Source organism: Pundamilia nyererei, unplaced genomic scaffold (assembly GCF_000239375.1).
Source record: "Pundamilia nyererei isolate P.nyererei 1_Seehausen unplaced genomic scaffold, PunNye1.0 scaffold00170, whole genome shotgun sequence".
Classification (NCBI taxonomy): Eukaryota; Metazoa; Chordata; class Actinopteri; order Cichliformes; family Cichlidae; genus Pundamilia; species Pundamilia nyererei.
The window spans coordinates 1,185,276-1,200,078 of record NW_005187571.1 but is presented as its reverse complement, the minus strand read 5'-3'; the positions used below and the strand labels follow the sequence as shown (position 1 = coordinate 1,200,078).

General features: G+C 39.7%; 1 protein-coding gene across 9 annotated transcripts in view; it reads right to left on the bottom strand.

Annotated features, from left to right (window-relative positions):
- The window catches only part of shank3a (SH3 and multiple ankyrin repeat domains 3a), a 164,907-nt gene that overhangs the window by 94,277 nt on the left and 55,827 nt on the right, over positions 1-14,803 (bottom strand). For all 9 annotated transcript variants that reach the window (XR_001290534.1, XR_001290535.1, XM_005745983.2 and 6 more), the window contains exons 4-5: positions 1,612-1,720; positions 938-1,089 (exon numbers count right to left, since the gene is read on the bottom strand). Coding sequence is in view for 7 of the 9 variants with exons in the window: in XM_005745983.2 (XP_005746040.1) it covers positions 938-1,089; positions 1,612-1,720 (261 nt within the window). In the remaining 2 variants the exon portion in view is untranslated. The remainder of the gene's footprint in view (positions 1-937; positions 1,090-1,611; positions 1,721-14,803) is intronic.

The following is a 14,803-nucleotide window of genomic DNA, read 5'->3' as shown; positions in this document are numbered from 1 at the left end:
GTTTAACGGCAACTGGCATCCTTGTACATGCAGTGCTGCCATCTTCTGTTTCAGTCCGTTATTACACTCTTAAATCCTACTACTTATTCCTGCGTCTTTTGGGATCTTACAAAGCTTCAAACGACGCGTCGACTATTAAATCAGTCCTCGACGATTTTGATAATTGACGTAATCGTGACTAGTCGATTAATCGTGGCAGCCCTAATCAGCATCCTCCTTTCCTCCCACTTATTTTCCTTCCAATTCTTGAATTCTGTCACCCTAAAGGTCTCACTTAATTCCATCCATCCATCCATTCATGCTGTCATAAGCTGATAGCATGAAGCTGTCATAGGCTGAGAGATCAGGCACACACTGGACAGGCTGCCAGTTCTTTATACTGTTTAACATTAAATTTATAATTCTTGTGTGTTCAAATGCTGAACCTTGCATGTTCAGGCACCTGTTTATGTTAAAGAGCTACTGTAGGCTTATAATAGAAAGCCAGTAGAAAGCTGACATCATCCAATCAAGGCTTGTTGAGAGGCTCAGGAAAAAGCTGGCAGTACTTTTTAGGCTGTAGCTACTGCAATTTGTAACTCTCTCCTATTGGATCTTTAGGATCATTCAATACCATAACTGTGGTATCAAAAGTGGAAATAACTCATTCCAGTTTCAACAGTTCAGTTTCAACAGGAAACATGACTCACACAACCCATTTCATTTGGGTTACAAGCCTCCTCAAACCAGACACATGCAAGGCCATTCAGTGATTCAGTGATTATGTCAGCATATTCAAAGTTCAATCTCACACATTTAGTAAGTGCCCTCTGTGCTCGATAGCTCAAGCACCTGCTGCCAGACATTACCTGCCCATACATTCTCCTTTTCTAGACGGGGAGTTTGCATGAATGTGGTTGAGCCGGCTGAACTGTATATACGTGTGAAATGTGCTCACTATAAGTGCTGTATGGTTTTTGCTGCGCACGGCCTTGTGCAGAGCAGTAATCCCATCTTTTGTTCTGAAGTCCAGATGTGCCCCTCCACTTTTCAGCACCTTGATGAGCTCTGCACAGCTCTCCAGCTGTGCTGCTAGCGTTAGAGGACATTCTGCAAGCACAAGGAAGCAAAGAACACTTTTGAAAACTCAGCTTATTTCCACTGACATTATTGTGCATTCTTCCCCCAAAACATCCACCACTTGAATTGCTGCATTTTTTTTGGGACAAAATTGTCTGTGGCTTTACATTTTCAATGACTCTGCAGTTGGATCACTGCCTTTTTCAGTCGAGATTGTCACCCTCCTGTCTGCTGGCTGCTTCCAGTTGGTGTTAAATCAGCCTATTCTCATGTTTCCCTCACTTCGCAGCTCATCTGCTACACTACAGGTCACCCAGCATTGAAATCTCCTTTATGACTGGACAAACATTTGCATATACACGAGGAGATTAGCAAAGAGAGTAATCCAGCTTTACCCGCTATGCAGAAGGCTTATTTCAGAAAATCCATATATGGTCATTTGTGATGAAGACAGAAGGAGAGAAATGACAAATCAAGGATGGAGAAAAACAATCATCAACAATAAGTAAACTCAAGTATGGCAGGGATGGAAATCTTAGCAGACTTGCTCACCTCCTGTGTCTGGATCATGGAAGTTAGGGTCCAGGCCTTTTTCCAGGAACCTTGAGACCTTTTCAATGTTCCTCTGCTGCACATACTCCATGAATTTCTTCAGGTTTGCCTAATGGAGGGAGACAAGGGAACGGGGAGTAGGGGAAGAGGAGGAAGAAACAGCTGTGATTGGATGATGTCAGACTCCTGTGGATGGGGATGTTTAATAATGCAGTCCAGAGATGAAAGCTGAAGTCATTGCTTACTCTCCTTCTGTGTTTGAAGGTTTTATTTCTGTTCAGTCATGGCAAGCTAATGGAACATGTTCAGAAGATACGGTATATAAACTATTATAGGACAGACCAAAAAAAGAAATGGACAGAGCTGCAAAACAGCACTGAAAGGGAGAGTTTTCCTTTGGAGATTAGCGGCAAGAAAATGAGATCCTGAGGCTAACGTCATATTTTGAGTTCAGATGTAATGGTTATAACACACACACACACACACACACACACACACACACACACACACACACACACACACACACACAACAATGGCTCTACAATTAATGTTTAAAACCACTTTCATAAAACAAGCACACAGTCAGAAGCACAAGCTCACATGTAAATCATATCCACTCTAAAATACACAAACACACACATGCACGCAAAACACTTAATTTCCTTTGTGACTTATGATTAAAAATATTCATCACCTTTACCAATACGAGTGCAAGCCTGTAGAGTATAAAGCGAGAAATGAAGCTGTGAGCAAGGCACCAGTGCTAACACTTCATAATAGATTAAAATAGTCTGACGAATCAGAGCAACAATAAATCTAAAATGCAAAAGTGAAGCCTAGAATTGTACCAATAAGAATGTACTGTAGTTACAGAAGACAAAAGGAATTATTGAGAGAAATTGACCAAACAAAATTTTAATACTGAACACATAAACTGTCAATAAAAAACATGGATGATTGCCTAATATCATCTCCAGGATGTAATTATAAAATATCTGCAGCATCCCAAATGAGATTTACAGAGAACTTTCATTACTCCATTCTCTCAAGGTCTTCCAGTTTCTCTCATTACATAATATCTGCATGTGCTAAAGCCTCGAGACTCATAAACTCATTACATTTCACACAACTTAATGGAGACATGTAACGCAACAAATTTAAACGCGTGCTTACCAACACGAGCACTCACATGCAGTAACGAGAACAAAAAGCAGCAGCCATTTGACACTCACCATGTGCAGCATCATATACTGTTTATCCCACGCTCTGAAAGTCACACGATACAACACCTTCCAAAATTTCACATCACACACCTCCTTTCTCTTCTCACCAAGTCATCTGCAACCCGCTTGCCTCTACAAGCCCGTGTCGAGTAGACAGACACCACTGACATGCTGTGAGCAGCTGCCGACTGCTACTCTCACTATCTCCAAGTCAAACTGAGAGAAATTCACTTTGGCTTTTCCCTTTTTTTTTTCTTTTTACAACGTTCAGAGAGGCAGTTGTTATGGTGATGGGATACAAAGACAGCTCTGGCAGCCAATGTACACGAGTGGGAAGAGCATTGAGGTTGGGTTTGTGAATGTGTACGAACGAGTGTGGTTGTGTGTCCTGCATGAAACCTAGGATAATGCCTTGAAGAGGCTCAGGGATGATTTGCCAGTGATCAGCTGGATCTGATGTGTGTTTTATTGCCTGTTGAACAGAAGACAGACAAAAAGCCTGGATAATGATTTATTTGCTTTGGTGAAGGTCTTAATGAACTCTTTATATTCTTCTCCCTTTTGCTGTCTTTCTGTCAGTGTTACACACAAAGAAGGATGCACACTTTTTTATTTTCTCGACATGCTGACGTTTGACTAAAAATTCTGAAAATAATTAAAATGGTGACAGTCTGTCATACATCAAATTAAAACGCCAAACCGCTGCGACTAAACTCAGTATGCTTTACCTGTAAGGCCAGTAATTTGCCATAATACAAATGAAAATACATTTTAATAATCTCTACCTTGAAAACAAAGGTCAAAAGATTTTGTTCAGTTATTCCAAAATATCTGCTAAATATCAAACAGACAGTTTATTTACAACCCAACCAGATTAGCGTGACTTGGTCTACAAATCTATCATAATGAAGTGAAATGATGACATGGCATGGCTTGCTAATGTTAACTGAGTGCCACAACTAAACAAGCATAAAGGTAAAGAAAAAAAGTAGGCAAGACAGATTTACAGTACAGCTCAACCAAAAATACTCCACAAATCATCCTGATTTTATCTTTGGGCCAGATAAAAAAATAATCAAACTTTAATCTCTGCACCTCTTTTATGTCTCCTCCTTTAGATGTTGCAATTCTCTTTCTTCCCGAATAAGTTAAAAACTTCCTGTCATCTTTCCAGCTTGAACAAAATACTGAAGAAAAGACTTCAGTGGGCTCAAGGAGAGCATTCATCAATTTACTTCAACCATTTGTGCACTGATTACCTATTACTTTTACTAGGAACCACTTAACAGTAGATAAGTCTATCGTCTACATGTCTGTGAAGGTTCTCAGTCATCCAGGTCATCGTAGTCAAAGGAGCTTGCAAAGAAAAGCGTCTGGACTTGAGAGTCCCAGATATAAACCTAGTGGGAGTGTCCCCCCACAGAGGGACAAAAGGACCCCCTGATGATCCTCTAATCGCCTGAGCCAAGGTGTGAAACTGGGTGTGGGTCCTGTGAGCGACCATCTTTGAACAGAGGTGGGGGTTTACGACATCAACTCTCTGCCATCTATAATCCAGTTTTGAGATCCCTTCCCAGACGCCTTAACGCCAACTCACATCCTGGGCCATCTGACCTCAGGAATTCGCATGATAAGTTGGGGCCAGGTTTCACAATGAACACACCCGAAACTCTGGATGATTGGGACCCACACCCAGTTTCACACCTTGGCTCAGGCGATTAGAGGATCATCAGGGGGTCCTTTTGTCCCTCTGTGGGGGGACACTCCCACTAGGTTTATATCTGGGACTCTCCACCATTTGACCTTAGAACTGAAGAAGCTTCTCGGATGAGAGGTGAAACGTCTTCAAGCAACTTAAAGAAGTCCAGACGCTTTTCTTTGCAAGCTCCTTTGACTCTATCGTCTACATTTTTACTTCATTATGCAAGATTGTGCATATACACAGAGCAGACTGGCACATGAAATAAGAGTCTCCTCCATAGTAGTGTGTTCACATTTCATTCAATCATTTGCCAAGGCTCATTTACACATTACTGTGGCAAGTCTTCCTTATTAGTCACTGGTTATCATTGATCCAGTCTTAGATATAGTATTCTTTCCATTGTTTTCCAGAAAGAACAATAGTGGAAAAATCAAAATTTAATACTCAACATACAAACAATGAAAAAAACAGAAAAATCAGCAAATGAGAGAGAGAGAAAGAGAGCAATGGCGAATAAGAAAGCATAAGAGTGTCAGAGGTGATTTCCAAAAGAAGGATTGAAAGAGAGAAAGCTACAAGAAGATAGAGAGGCCTGCTATGATGTATGGTTCGGAGATGGAGGGACTGACAAAATCCAGGAGTTGAGCATGATAAGATTTGTAAGGGTTTTATAATTTATAAGAGTAAGATAAGACCCATATAAGATATATGGGTCTCGGACCCAGCGTTTTTGAGTTTATTCTGCATTTTTGAGCTTCTCATGCTAGGTTGTGGTTATTAGTTCTTGTGTTGTCATGTCTGCGTCTCCATGTTTCCTGTTTTATTTTGAAAGAGTCTTTTGTTCTTTGCTCATTGTATCTAGTTTCCCTTCCCGCGTCCCGTCATTATGTTAATTTCTGCTGTTTCCCCATGTGTTCCCACTTTCCCTGATCACCTCCTGTTTTCTGTGTTTCATTGTCAGGTCGTCTGTTATTCTAGCCACATTTTTCATAGTTTATCATTGTGTTCACAGTTTTTTCATAGTTTGCCACAGTTTTCATGGTTTTTGCTGCTTTCAGCCAAAATAAAGGCTCCTGCAACTCCTCTCTCCGCATCTGCTTTTGGGCCCTGTTCACAACACTGGCGTACCCCGCCGTGACAGTATCATAGGACTGATCAGGTTGAGCAGTTTGGAAAAAAGGCTGAGATGGTTTGGACACGTTTGGAGGGACAAAGAATGTTGATATGGAGTTGCGTAAAAGATTCTTGGATGTACTGAAGGAGGACAACAGCAGGCTGGTGTGACAGAAGAGGATGATGGGGATAGAGTGAGATAGAGGGAGATGATCGACTTCAATGACGCCTAAAGTGAGAAGGAGAAGAAAAAGAAGGCAAAGAAGAAGAAGCAGTAAATCTGCACACAGTCTGTACACATTTTTTGTTCTCGGCTTGCCTTGCTCATATAAACATCCTTACAGTTCCACAGTTTGCAATCTCAAGAGATATCACCCGAACTGAGCAAAAACATGCACGGTCACATCCCTGCATGCATCAGCTTTACTCATGAGAGCATGGGCAACAACATCACAGTAACCTCTGTCCCTACAGAGGAAAGGTAATCCCAGCAAAGAGAAGCACTGAGAGAACAAATGACATTATTCTGCTCTGCTTCGGCCACACATAGGCCACACATAGGCCACACATACATACTGTTTCAATGACAGAATTTTAAAATGTGTTATTTCAAAGTTTCTGCTGCACAAAACGGCTAAACATATTTTCTGTAAGTAGTTACTATAAGTGTCATTAGAATACCTCATGTTGCAAACTGAGTACATGCTAGTTTTTTTTTTATAAGGAATATGTGTCTTGAGCTTTGACTTGAACTTTCAAAATAAGACAAATGGTCAAAGCGGATTTTGTGCATACACTATTACAATAGTGATGAAGCACCCCTGCAGTGTTGGATCAAGAAAACAGAGAATGAGAGAGAGGGTCAGGCAGGAAGAACTGAATGGCAGTATCTATAATCTATGGCAATTTACCAGCTCAATAAATCAAGAATATATCCTCTTGTTCCTGCTTGAGGCTTGGTAATAAGTTGGTAATAAGGGCAGCGTTCTTATTCTTGAACCCACAACGTTTAACATCTATGAAGTGGAGGGATTTGTCCCTGATTAATTGAGGATTCTGAAAACTGAATACATTTTGTCATATGTGGATAGGTGACTTTGAATACGGTCACAAATCAGTGGCAAGCAGTGAGTGGAAGAGCTACTCCAGCTGGCAAGAGAAGAGAGGATAAAGGTTTCTTCTTTTACTTCAGTACCCTGAAGAGGTTCTTGTCTCTTCCACAACTAAAGAGGGATTATCTGCCACTACTTCATAAAAGCCAGGGTAGGAGGCCAGAAATTATAGAGACAACACAAATCCCCCTGTGCAGCTATTTTCTCTTGGTCTTTTGCTCCCCTTTCATAAAAGATTTTTCATAACTTCACACAAAGAGACGCGAACACTTCATGTCCTATTTAATAGCACATATACACTCAGGTTTAAACAGAACCCAGAGATGAGCCACAAATAAAGAAATCATACACAGCTACAGGAAGTGTGTCAGACACTGTCGCTGCCCCATATTTACACTCATTACCACATGGCTACATAGCCCCTGGTCCCACAGCTGGCCAACAGTACGCTTTGCCATGGGTGAGTGATAATTGCAGTGCTCGCTAACATGATACATGTTCAGGAGCATCATATGCTTCTCTAATCTGAGCTGGCTCATAAAATACACACATGCTTTAGGCTGTCATAACTTCTTGGACAATAACTGCAGTAAGAACCACCACACTGGTGTGGTCATGGAGAATCTCTAGGGACTGGCCTACACATTATGGAAGAACATAGGCCCACTATAGATATGGAAGGAATCCTTCACTCAACATAGAACCAGCTGACAGTGCTAGCTATGTAAAGACATGCATATGGTACGATATAATCCCAATATTTGGCAACAAAGACTGTAAAAAAATGTTACTGAGCTTACTGTTGGCGCAACACAACTGACTCATATGTGGTTACACTTCAACTTATCAGGTGTAGACTGCCATCAGGGAGCTGTCAGACATATTCAGTATGACAGCGATGCAGAAAACATTTATGACTGTGAGTGATAGTCTGACAAACCTGAACCAACACTGTCACTTAGATTCTCAGCAAAACAGCTGACGCTCAATTTGATGTAATTACTGGTAATAGCCTTTTTAATATGTAAACAACATATCTATGAAATCCCTCCAATGTGAATAGCACAGAAGTACAAAAAAAATGCTGTCTATGCTTTATTATGTGAAATAGATGTACTTAATATGTTTTTGGCACCAGCAGTCAACCATTAAAAAGGGAAAACTGCCTATTTTTGTGTAGCCACATCAGCAAACACAGACAGCCTTATCTGGCAAAGAGAGTTCCCGATTACGCCGATCTACTCTTTGTTGACAGCCACTTATATAAAGGCTAGAGCAAGAGCAAGCAGGCCTTGACCCCTGTCTCCCAGATGCTTTGTACAGAGTGCTGCAGGGGCACTGCATTTTAATTAGACACAGCAACTGACTGAGACACAACTCCCTGTTAAATACATGCAGAACGGTTTCTGCATCATGCAGTTACATTTTGTAGCTCGTGCAGATTTTAAAAGCAATAAGAAATGAGTTAGTATCCATTTCATGAAAAAAAAACAGTAAAACAGAAATAACAGTGGCTTTAGATTAATGTGCTTCAGTGTAATTAAAAAATACAAATGATTAAGCCTCAGAGTGCATGCTGGGAGTAAGACTAAAAAGTACTGGTTAGGACTGGATTTCATTTCGTTGTGAAAAGGAGGTGTATTCAGTGGCAGATAACACAAAAGTAGGTTTTACTTTGATAATAAACAGTGCCAAGATGAGTCATGAATGAATTAATAAAAAAAAACAAGACTGTCTATTTTAAAGACAGGACAAGGTACGACTGATTAATAAAGAAAGCAGGAGGAGAGAGGTTTTAAAATATAAGGATGAGAAACTGTAACCACATCATTAAAAAGCTAATTCAGTTGAAAAACATGAGCTTTGTTTCCCATGTAGTGCAATATATTTTATTCTGTATATATATTTCATTATTTTATATACACATACGCATATAATTTATTGCTGTTTGCTTTTCTTTTAGCACCGATGTGGGACAGTGATTCCATTTCATTGTTTGATTGGTTTTTTTTGTAAAGCGTAGACCTCAGGTCTTTGGCAAAACCACTAAGCAGGCAAAGAGGAGGCGGCCACTGGTGGATTGAATCTTCCATTTGATTCAAGCTCAGTATCAAAACAGAGGCTCCTCTTTTTTAAAGCTCTATTCACAAGAAGGAGAGAAAAAAAAAGCAGTTTAATGGTTTAACTAGTTTTATTTGTCAGTTTATTTCATAATTCATGAATTTACTGCAGAGTATGAAGGTCTAGAAGCAGGTTCCCATTAAAAATGCAACACAATGAAGTCGTATGGAAGAAAGACAAGAAAAATGGGTCACGTGAGGGGGAGGAATGGGAAGAAAGACAGAAGCACAAAACATGATAAAGGGAGGAAAAATACTGAGAAGAAATGCGAGAGCAAAGCAGCAATCTGTTTACAGTACAGCGTTAGTCTTGTTTTTTGCCTGATGTTTTTGTTGACTCTTAAAGCGAATAAAAGGCACAGCACAACTGCTTTGATGAGCACATCGCACCAAGCACAGTCAGTGTAACAATAAAATCTATTGTACATGCCACACGCTTTCTTTTTAAATTTCCAAACAATAAAATGAAACTCTATTTATTATTATTTCATATTATTTAATCATATTTCTCACATTTCCTTCAGTGTTTTCTTTCTCCCTGTGGCCATTTCCCCCCACTTTTCATTTTTCAGCTGTTTCAGATTTTTTATTTGTTTCAGTTTTGAGTCTAACACAAACCTCTCATATCAGGGAGATACAGTGATGGGTCACTACTGGCCAGTTACTTCCTGAGGGCCAGGTTAACCAGATAAGCAGCAAGTTGTAGCAACTTTTGCCTGAACTGATGATCATAAAACAAGGTAAAGGTCACTTCTATTAATCTCAGGTTATTGTTAGTCATTAATAATGGTCTTTGAATAAATTAAAACAAGGTTGGGCAAAAACATTATGTTTTTTCATTAATTTTGGCCTTCGTCTGCTTGTGCCTAACCGAAGCACCTGGACCCATATGTCTGAGCATCTGACGGATTATGTTAAATCTTTTGCCGCTTTCTTTACACAAATAACCAGTTTTGTGGAATGGGTCTTCTTGTTCCCTTAGAGGGAAGGGTCAAAGCAAATCAATACAAAGTTCTTGTATCTGTTATTAATCTGATGGGAGCCATTTCTTGCTGAATAACAATGGCCCAATCCATAAGGGTCATTAAATGTGATTATGATGTAAATTGCATCATAAATGCTTCTCAGTCACCAGATGCCATAACAATTTGAACATCTATGGGAGATCTTTTTGGTTTCCTAATTTTTTACTTCTTACCACTTAATGCATGTTGTATTCTTCTACAAGCATCTCTTACGATAAGATTTATTATTGTTAACAGCTCAATCTTCACATATTCTCAGCCCTTATCCATGTGTGTCTTGTTCTAGTAGTCCACTTCTCGTGAGTATCCCTTGGTCCCGCAACAATCGTGACCAACTAACTTTGGACTGGAAGCTTTTCAGTTACTCTTACTCTGAGAGAGCAACCACAGTAACAGAAAATTAACACGACGCGGTCTGAGACTTCTTTGGACAGTCTGAAGAGTCCAGACTTTTGAATCCATCCACCCCACCAAGCTGACTTCTAACTGAATCAACTTTCTAGCACAATTAGGCGATCACCACCAAAGGTGGGACTAACGCTGTAGCTGTTCTCAAAGGCTGTCTAAGTATGTGCAGTACACACTGGTCTCCACTGACTGATATGGGAAAATCAAGTCTGCTTAGGGTGGTTGACAATGTTTTAACAACCTGCAGAGATATGACTAGCTCCTAATGCACATAGATATTTTTTAAATTTCAGTTTGATGCATGAACAAAAAAACATTTATTCTTATTCTTTCTACTGAAATGCAGTCGCTTTGTGCACTTTTTCTTTCAATTAACCAAAATCTGTTTTTTGCTGTGGAACAAAACAAGACGCTTGCCTTCATATTCACTGTAAAAATGTGTTTAATATAACATCCGGCTGGTTGATTTAATGAAGCCACCCATTAAAGAACATATTCATTAACCTTTTTGGTTTAATGCGGGTGCTTAAATTCCCCAGAGATAAAGAGCTGCTGCTTACCGCTCAATGCCTGTCACTGCAGATTGTGGTGATTCTTCTTTATCTGTGTGCCTATAAGTACAATATGTTGTCTCTATTTGTGCTTCTTTGGATCTCAGCCCATGTTTGTCTGAGAGCACAAAAGCTTCAGTAATCTCCAATATCCATACCTAACAGGCTTAAAGTGTAATGCTCTTAGCTACAAAATGACCAATATACTGTATGACAGAGTGAGGATTTGATCCTAAAGAGGAGGATTTTCTGTGAGGGAATCTTCAACCTTTACTATATTGCAGCAAAATAAATCGCTGAGTAATTTGATACAGTCTTAAGCTTACAGTGAGTCAAACGCCACAAAAAAAAAATGGCACTAGAGGCTTAAGGATGAAATTTCCTGGACACATTCACAATCATATGGACCCACACAAACACACAACTACACAGGAAAAAAACACTAATTCATAATTTAGCGCACTAAACACACACATTTTATTCATGATGTATGAGTGCAGTAAAAAAGCCTGCACTCTAACATAGTGAGGAGTGCTGTTACCATGGCAGCAGCATCTAACACATAATTCACTGGTATAAATGCTTCTGTATAACAGAAAAGTCACATTTACACCTCTCTAGCGCACGCCGTTTTCATGGCCACCAGGCGGCGATACCTGTTGTTGCAAATAGACTTTTGGTCCTATAGAAGTCTACGGCTTTACAGCTATCTGACTTGACCTCAGGAAACACTTCTCTGGTGAGTTTCACTTATTTTGAGGATCATTGACGTAAAAATCAAGTCTGTAAATCTCGCTTATGCTGTGTTTCAAAGACCCCAGGGAATACCTAGAGTATGCTCACTGGTGATTATGTCGAAAATGCCAATTTTGAGTACTTTGCAAACCAGTCGGTGGCATCATGGTAGGTAGATCTATCTTCTAAACTGTCTATGAGGAAATCATATGAGACACAGTCATTATCATCATAATCATCATAACTGCAATAGCTAAACAACTTGCCCCCTGCATGTTCTCTCTGGTTTGAAATGTAGAATATTATGTAGTCCTTTAACTGAGATTTCTTTCTGATTGTGTAGGATAGCAAGGAAAGGAAACACAAACGGAGAATTTACAAAAAAAAGTCTCTGCTTTCTAAAGCCAGGCTCGAGCTGGATTCCTGCCATTTGCTGACACTGCTTGCACATGCCAGTATAGGTACTCTGTTATGTGACCTACTGCTACTTCAAATGGGACAAAATGACTGTGACGCAATTCTTCTGTCAGAAAACATGCAAACATGCATATGAAATTTCCCCTTGTGGGACTTATAAAGGTATATCAATTCAATTCAATTCAAAACATGCCATTTTTTAGCATGTGACAATTTGTCACCATTTATTCATCATTAATATTGTTGTAAGTACCAAAAATAGCTGCTTGGGCTAATGCTCCTGGTAAAATAGCAGGACTCAACAATACACGTCTTCATACAAATCCTAAATTTGAAGAGCATAAACTTCAAGACAAACAAGTTTCTACAACACAAACTATTGTGCATTTACTGTCGCAGGTTGGGTATTGAAATAAGAACAATGCCAGTAGAGCACCTGCAGAGCCTGTTGTAACAGTAACCTAGATTTACTACTATTAACATGAGTCATTTTAGCAGTAGTGTGCTGTGTCTAACCTCTGTGGCCCGGTATCTCGTAGCTTTCTCTGAACGTAGCAGCATGGTTCCTCCTGAGTAATCCTTTTTAGAAAAAAAGACAGATTTTCGACGTCTGTATAATAACTACCACTCCTCGTGATGAAGTACAGTTTATGAGGGTGGGACAGTGGGAGCTTTCTGAAAGGGTTAGCTAAAGGCTTGAACAAAGCAGAATAAAGCCACTGCCTCTTTCCCGCTCAACAACTCACACACAAAGTTGCAGAGCAAAGGCTTATTGTATGGGATCCCACACACCCCCAACCCACCCACCCATCCAGCAGCAACCAAATCCACCCACCCTCCTGACCACACTGGCAGTACAGTTTTGTCCAGCATTGTCCCTCCCATCAGGACAAGTGCGCTCTGGCATACCTGCCAACAGTTTAATACAATTCATTAAAAAAAAATGGACAAAGAGGCATAAACAGGAACAGAGAGTAGAGCTTTGTCTACGGTTTATATACAGAGGCATATATAGAAACAAGGGAGCATATTCATCGTTCTACTGTAATACACCATACAAAGGCTTGGTATGTGGCTAAATTTATGCCAGTTACAGTGCAATAGAATCAAAATAAACATACTATAGTAGGCAAATATTTAAAACTACTTGATTGTAACATATATACTTGAGGACCGAAATAAATTGACATTTTGGTACATATATACAGTAAGTGTGGCAACAGTAAAAGAAGTATCTACAGTAATATCTACTGTAACTAACCCGACCCCCCCATAGTGGTTTTCAGATGAGTAATAACTAACAGAGATAAAGTTCATACATTTCGTCACATGAAATATGAAAACCCAGCTGTGTTGTTGCTTGTAGGGTGTGTTTGTAAGCAGGGTGGTCAGGGAGGATGAGGGGAATGCATGCAGTCATCAGAATCAAAGAGTTCAGAGAAAGAAAGAGCTGAATCAGGTCCAGTCACGTGCTTTCAAACTGACACCAGGACAGAGTCACATGGACAGCGCGGGGATATACTCAGGGGATGGAACACAACTGAGTCAAGCCTGAGTAAAACTTCTGTCTAAATAGAAATTAAAATATGGCAAAACGTACCCTTTCTCTCTTAAACAGGCCTACAGGTTACTGAGAGAGAACAGAAGGGAGCAGGCAGAAAGCCAAAGGCTGAAGCAGGGGGTATGTGGGTAGTGAATTTATTCAGCCTGATGATTATTAGAAACTCCATTGTACTTTACGCCTCTGGCATCCTATTTTTCAGCCATCTATTCATGGAGCCTGACCTAGAATGACAACTCTCCAGTTAGTGCAATGTTTGTTTTTTTTCATTGTGAAGACTTGGGCAATGAGATGTAAAAACATCAAGACTAAACAGCAAGTCTTACTCCAGTAAAAGCAGAAATGGATGGATTGATGGAGGAAACCGTATTTTAAATTTTAAGTTAGCTCGCTTATGAAATACTGGCATGCCAAACAAACAACTGATTGCTTCCTTTGGGAATTATATAGGCCAACTGGTAATTTTAAATGCCATGGGTGTGAATTTGTCTGTTTGTTTCTCTGTATTGGCCCCAATGTGGACTGATGAACTGTCCAGGGCCTTTTGGCAGATAAGCTGGTTCCAGTCTAACTTTTAAATAAAATCTCACGTTTAAAGATTCAGTGGAATATATTGCCAAGATTTGTTACTTATAAATATACTTATCCAGAAACAGTAATACCATTATGAATGATCTGAAATGTGGTGCAGATATTTTGTGACGGAGGAAAGTACAAATATCAGAATTATATAACACACACAATCATGTAATTATGTAATTACCTAGCAAATTCTGCCCAGTACACCCTACTTTATCTTTTATTCAGTAAACACTGCATAGGGGATGACTGAGTAGACCAGGGGTAGGCAACTCCAGGCCTCAAGTGCCAGTGTCCTGCAGGTTTTAGACATCACCCTGTGTCAACACAGCTGAATCAAATCATTAGTTCATTCCCAGGCCTCTGGAGAACTTCAAGACATGTTGAGGAGGTAATCAGCTGTGTTGGATCAAGGACACATCTAAAACCTGCAGGACACCGGCACTCGAGGCCTGGAGTTGCCTACCCCTGGAGTAATAATAATAATAATAATAATAATACGTTTTATTTAAATAGCGCCTTTCAAAGCACCCAAGGACACTGTACAACAGATAAAAACTGGAAATATACACAATGATAAAAATAGAAGATAAAAGTTAAAACATACAGAAATTTAAGAATAGGCAATTTTAAACAGATGAGTTTT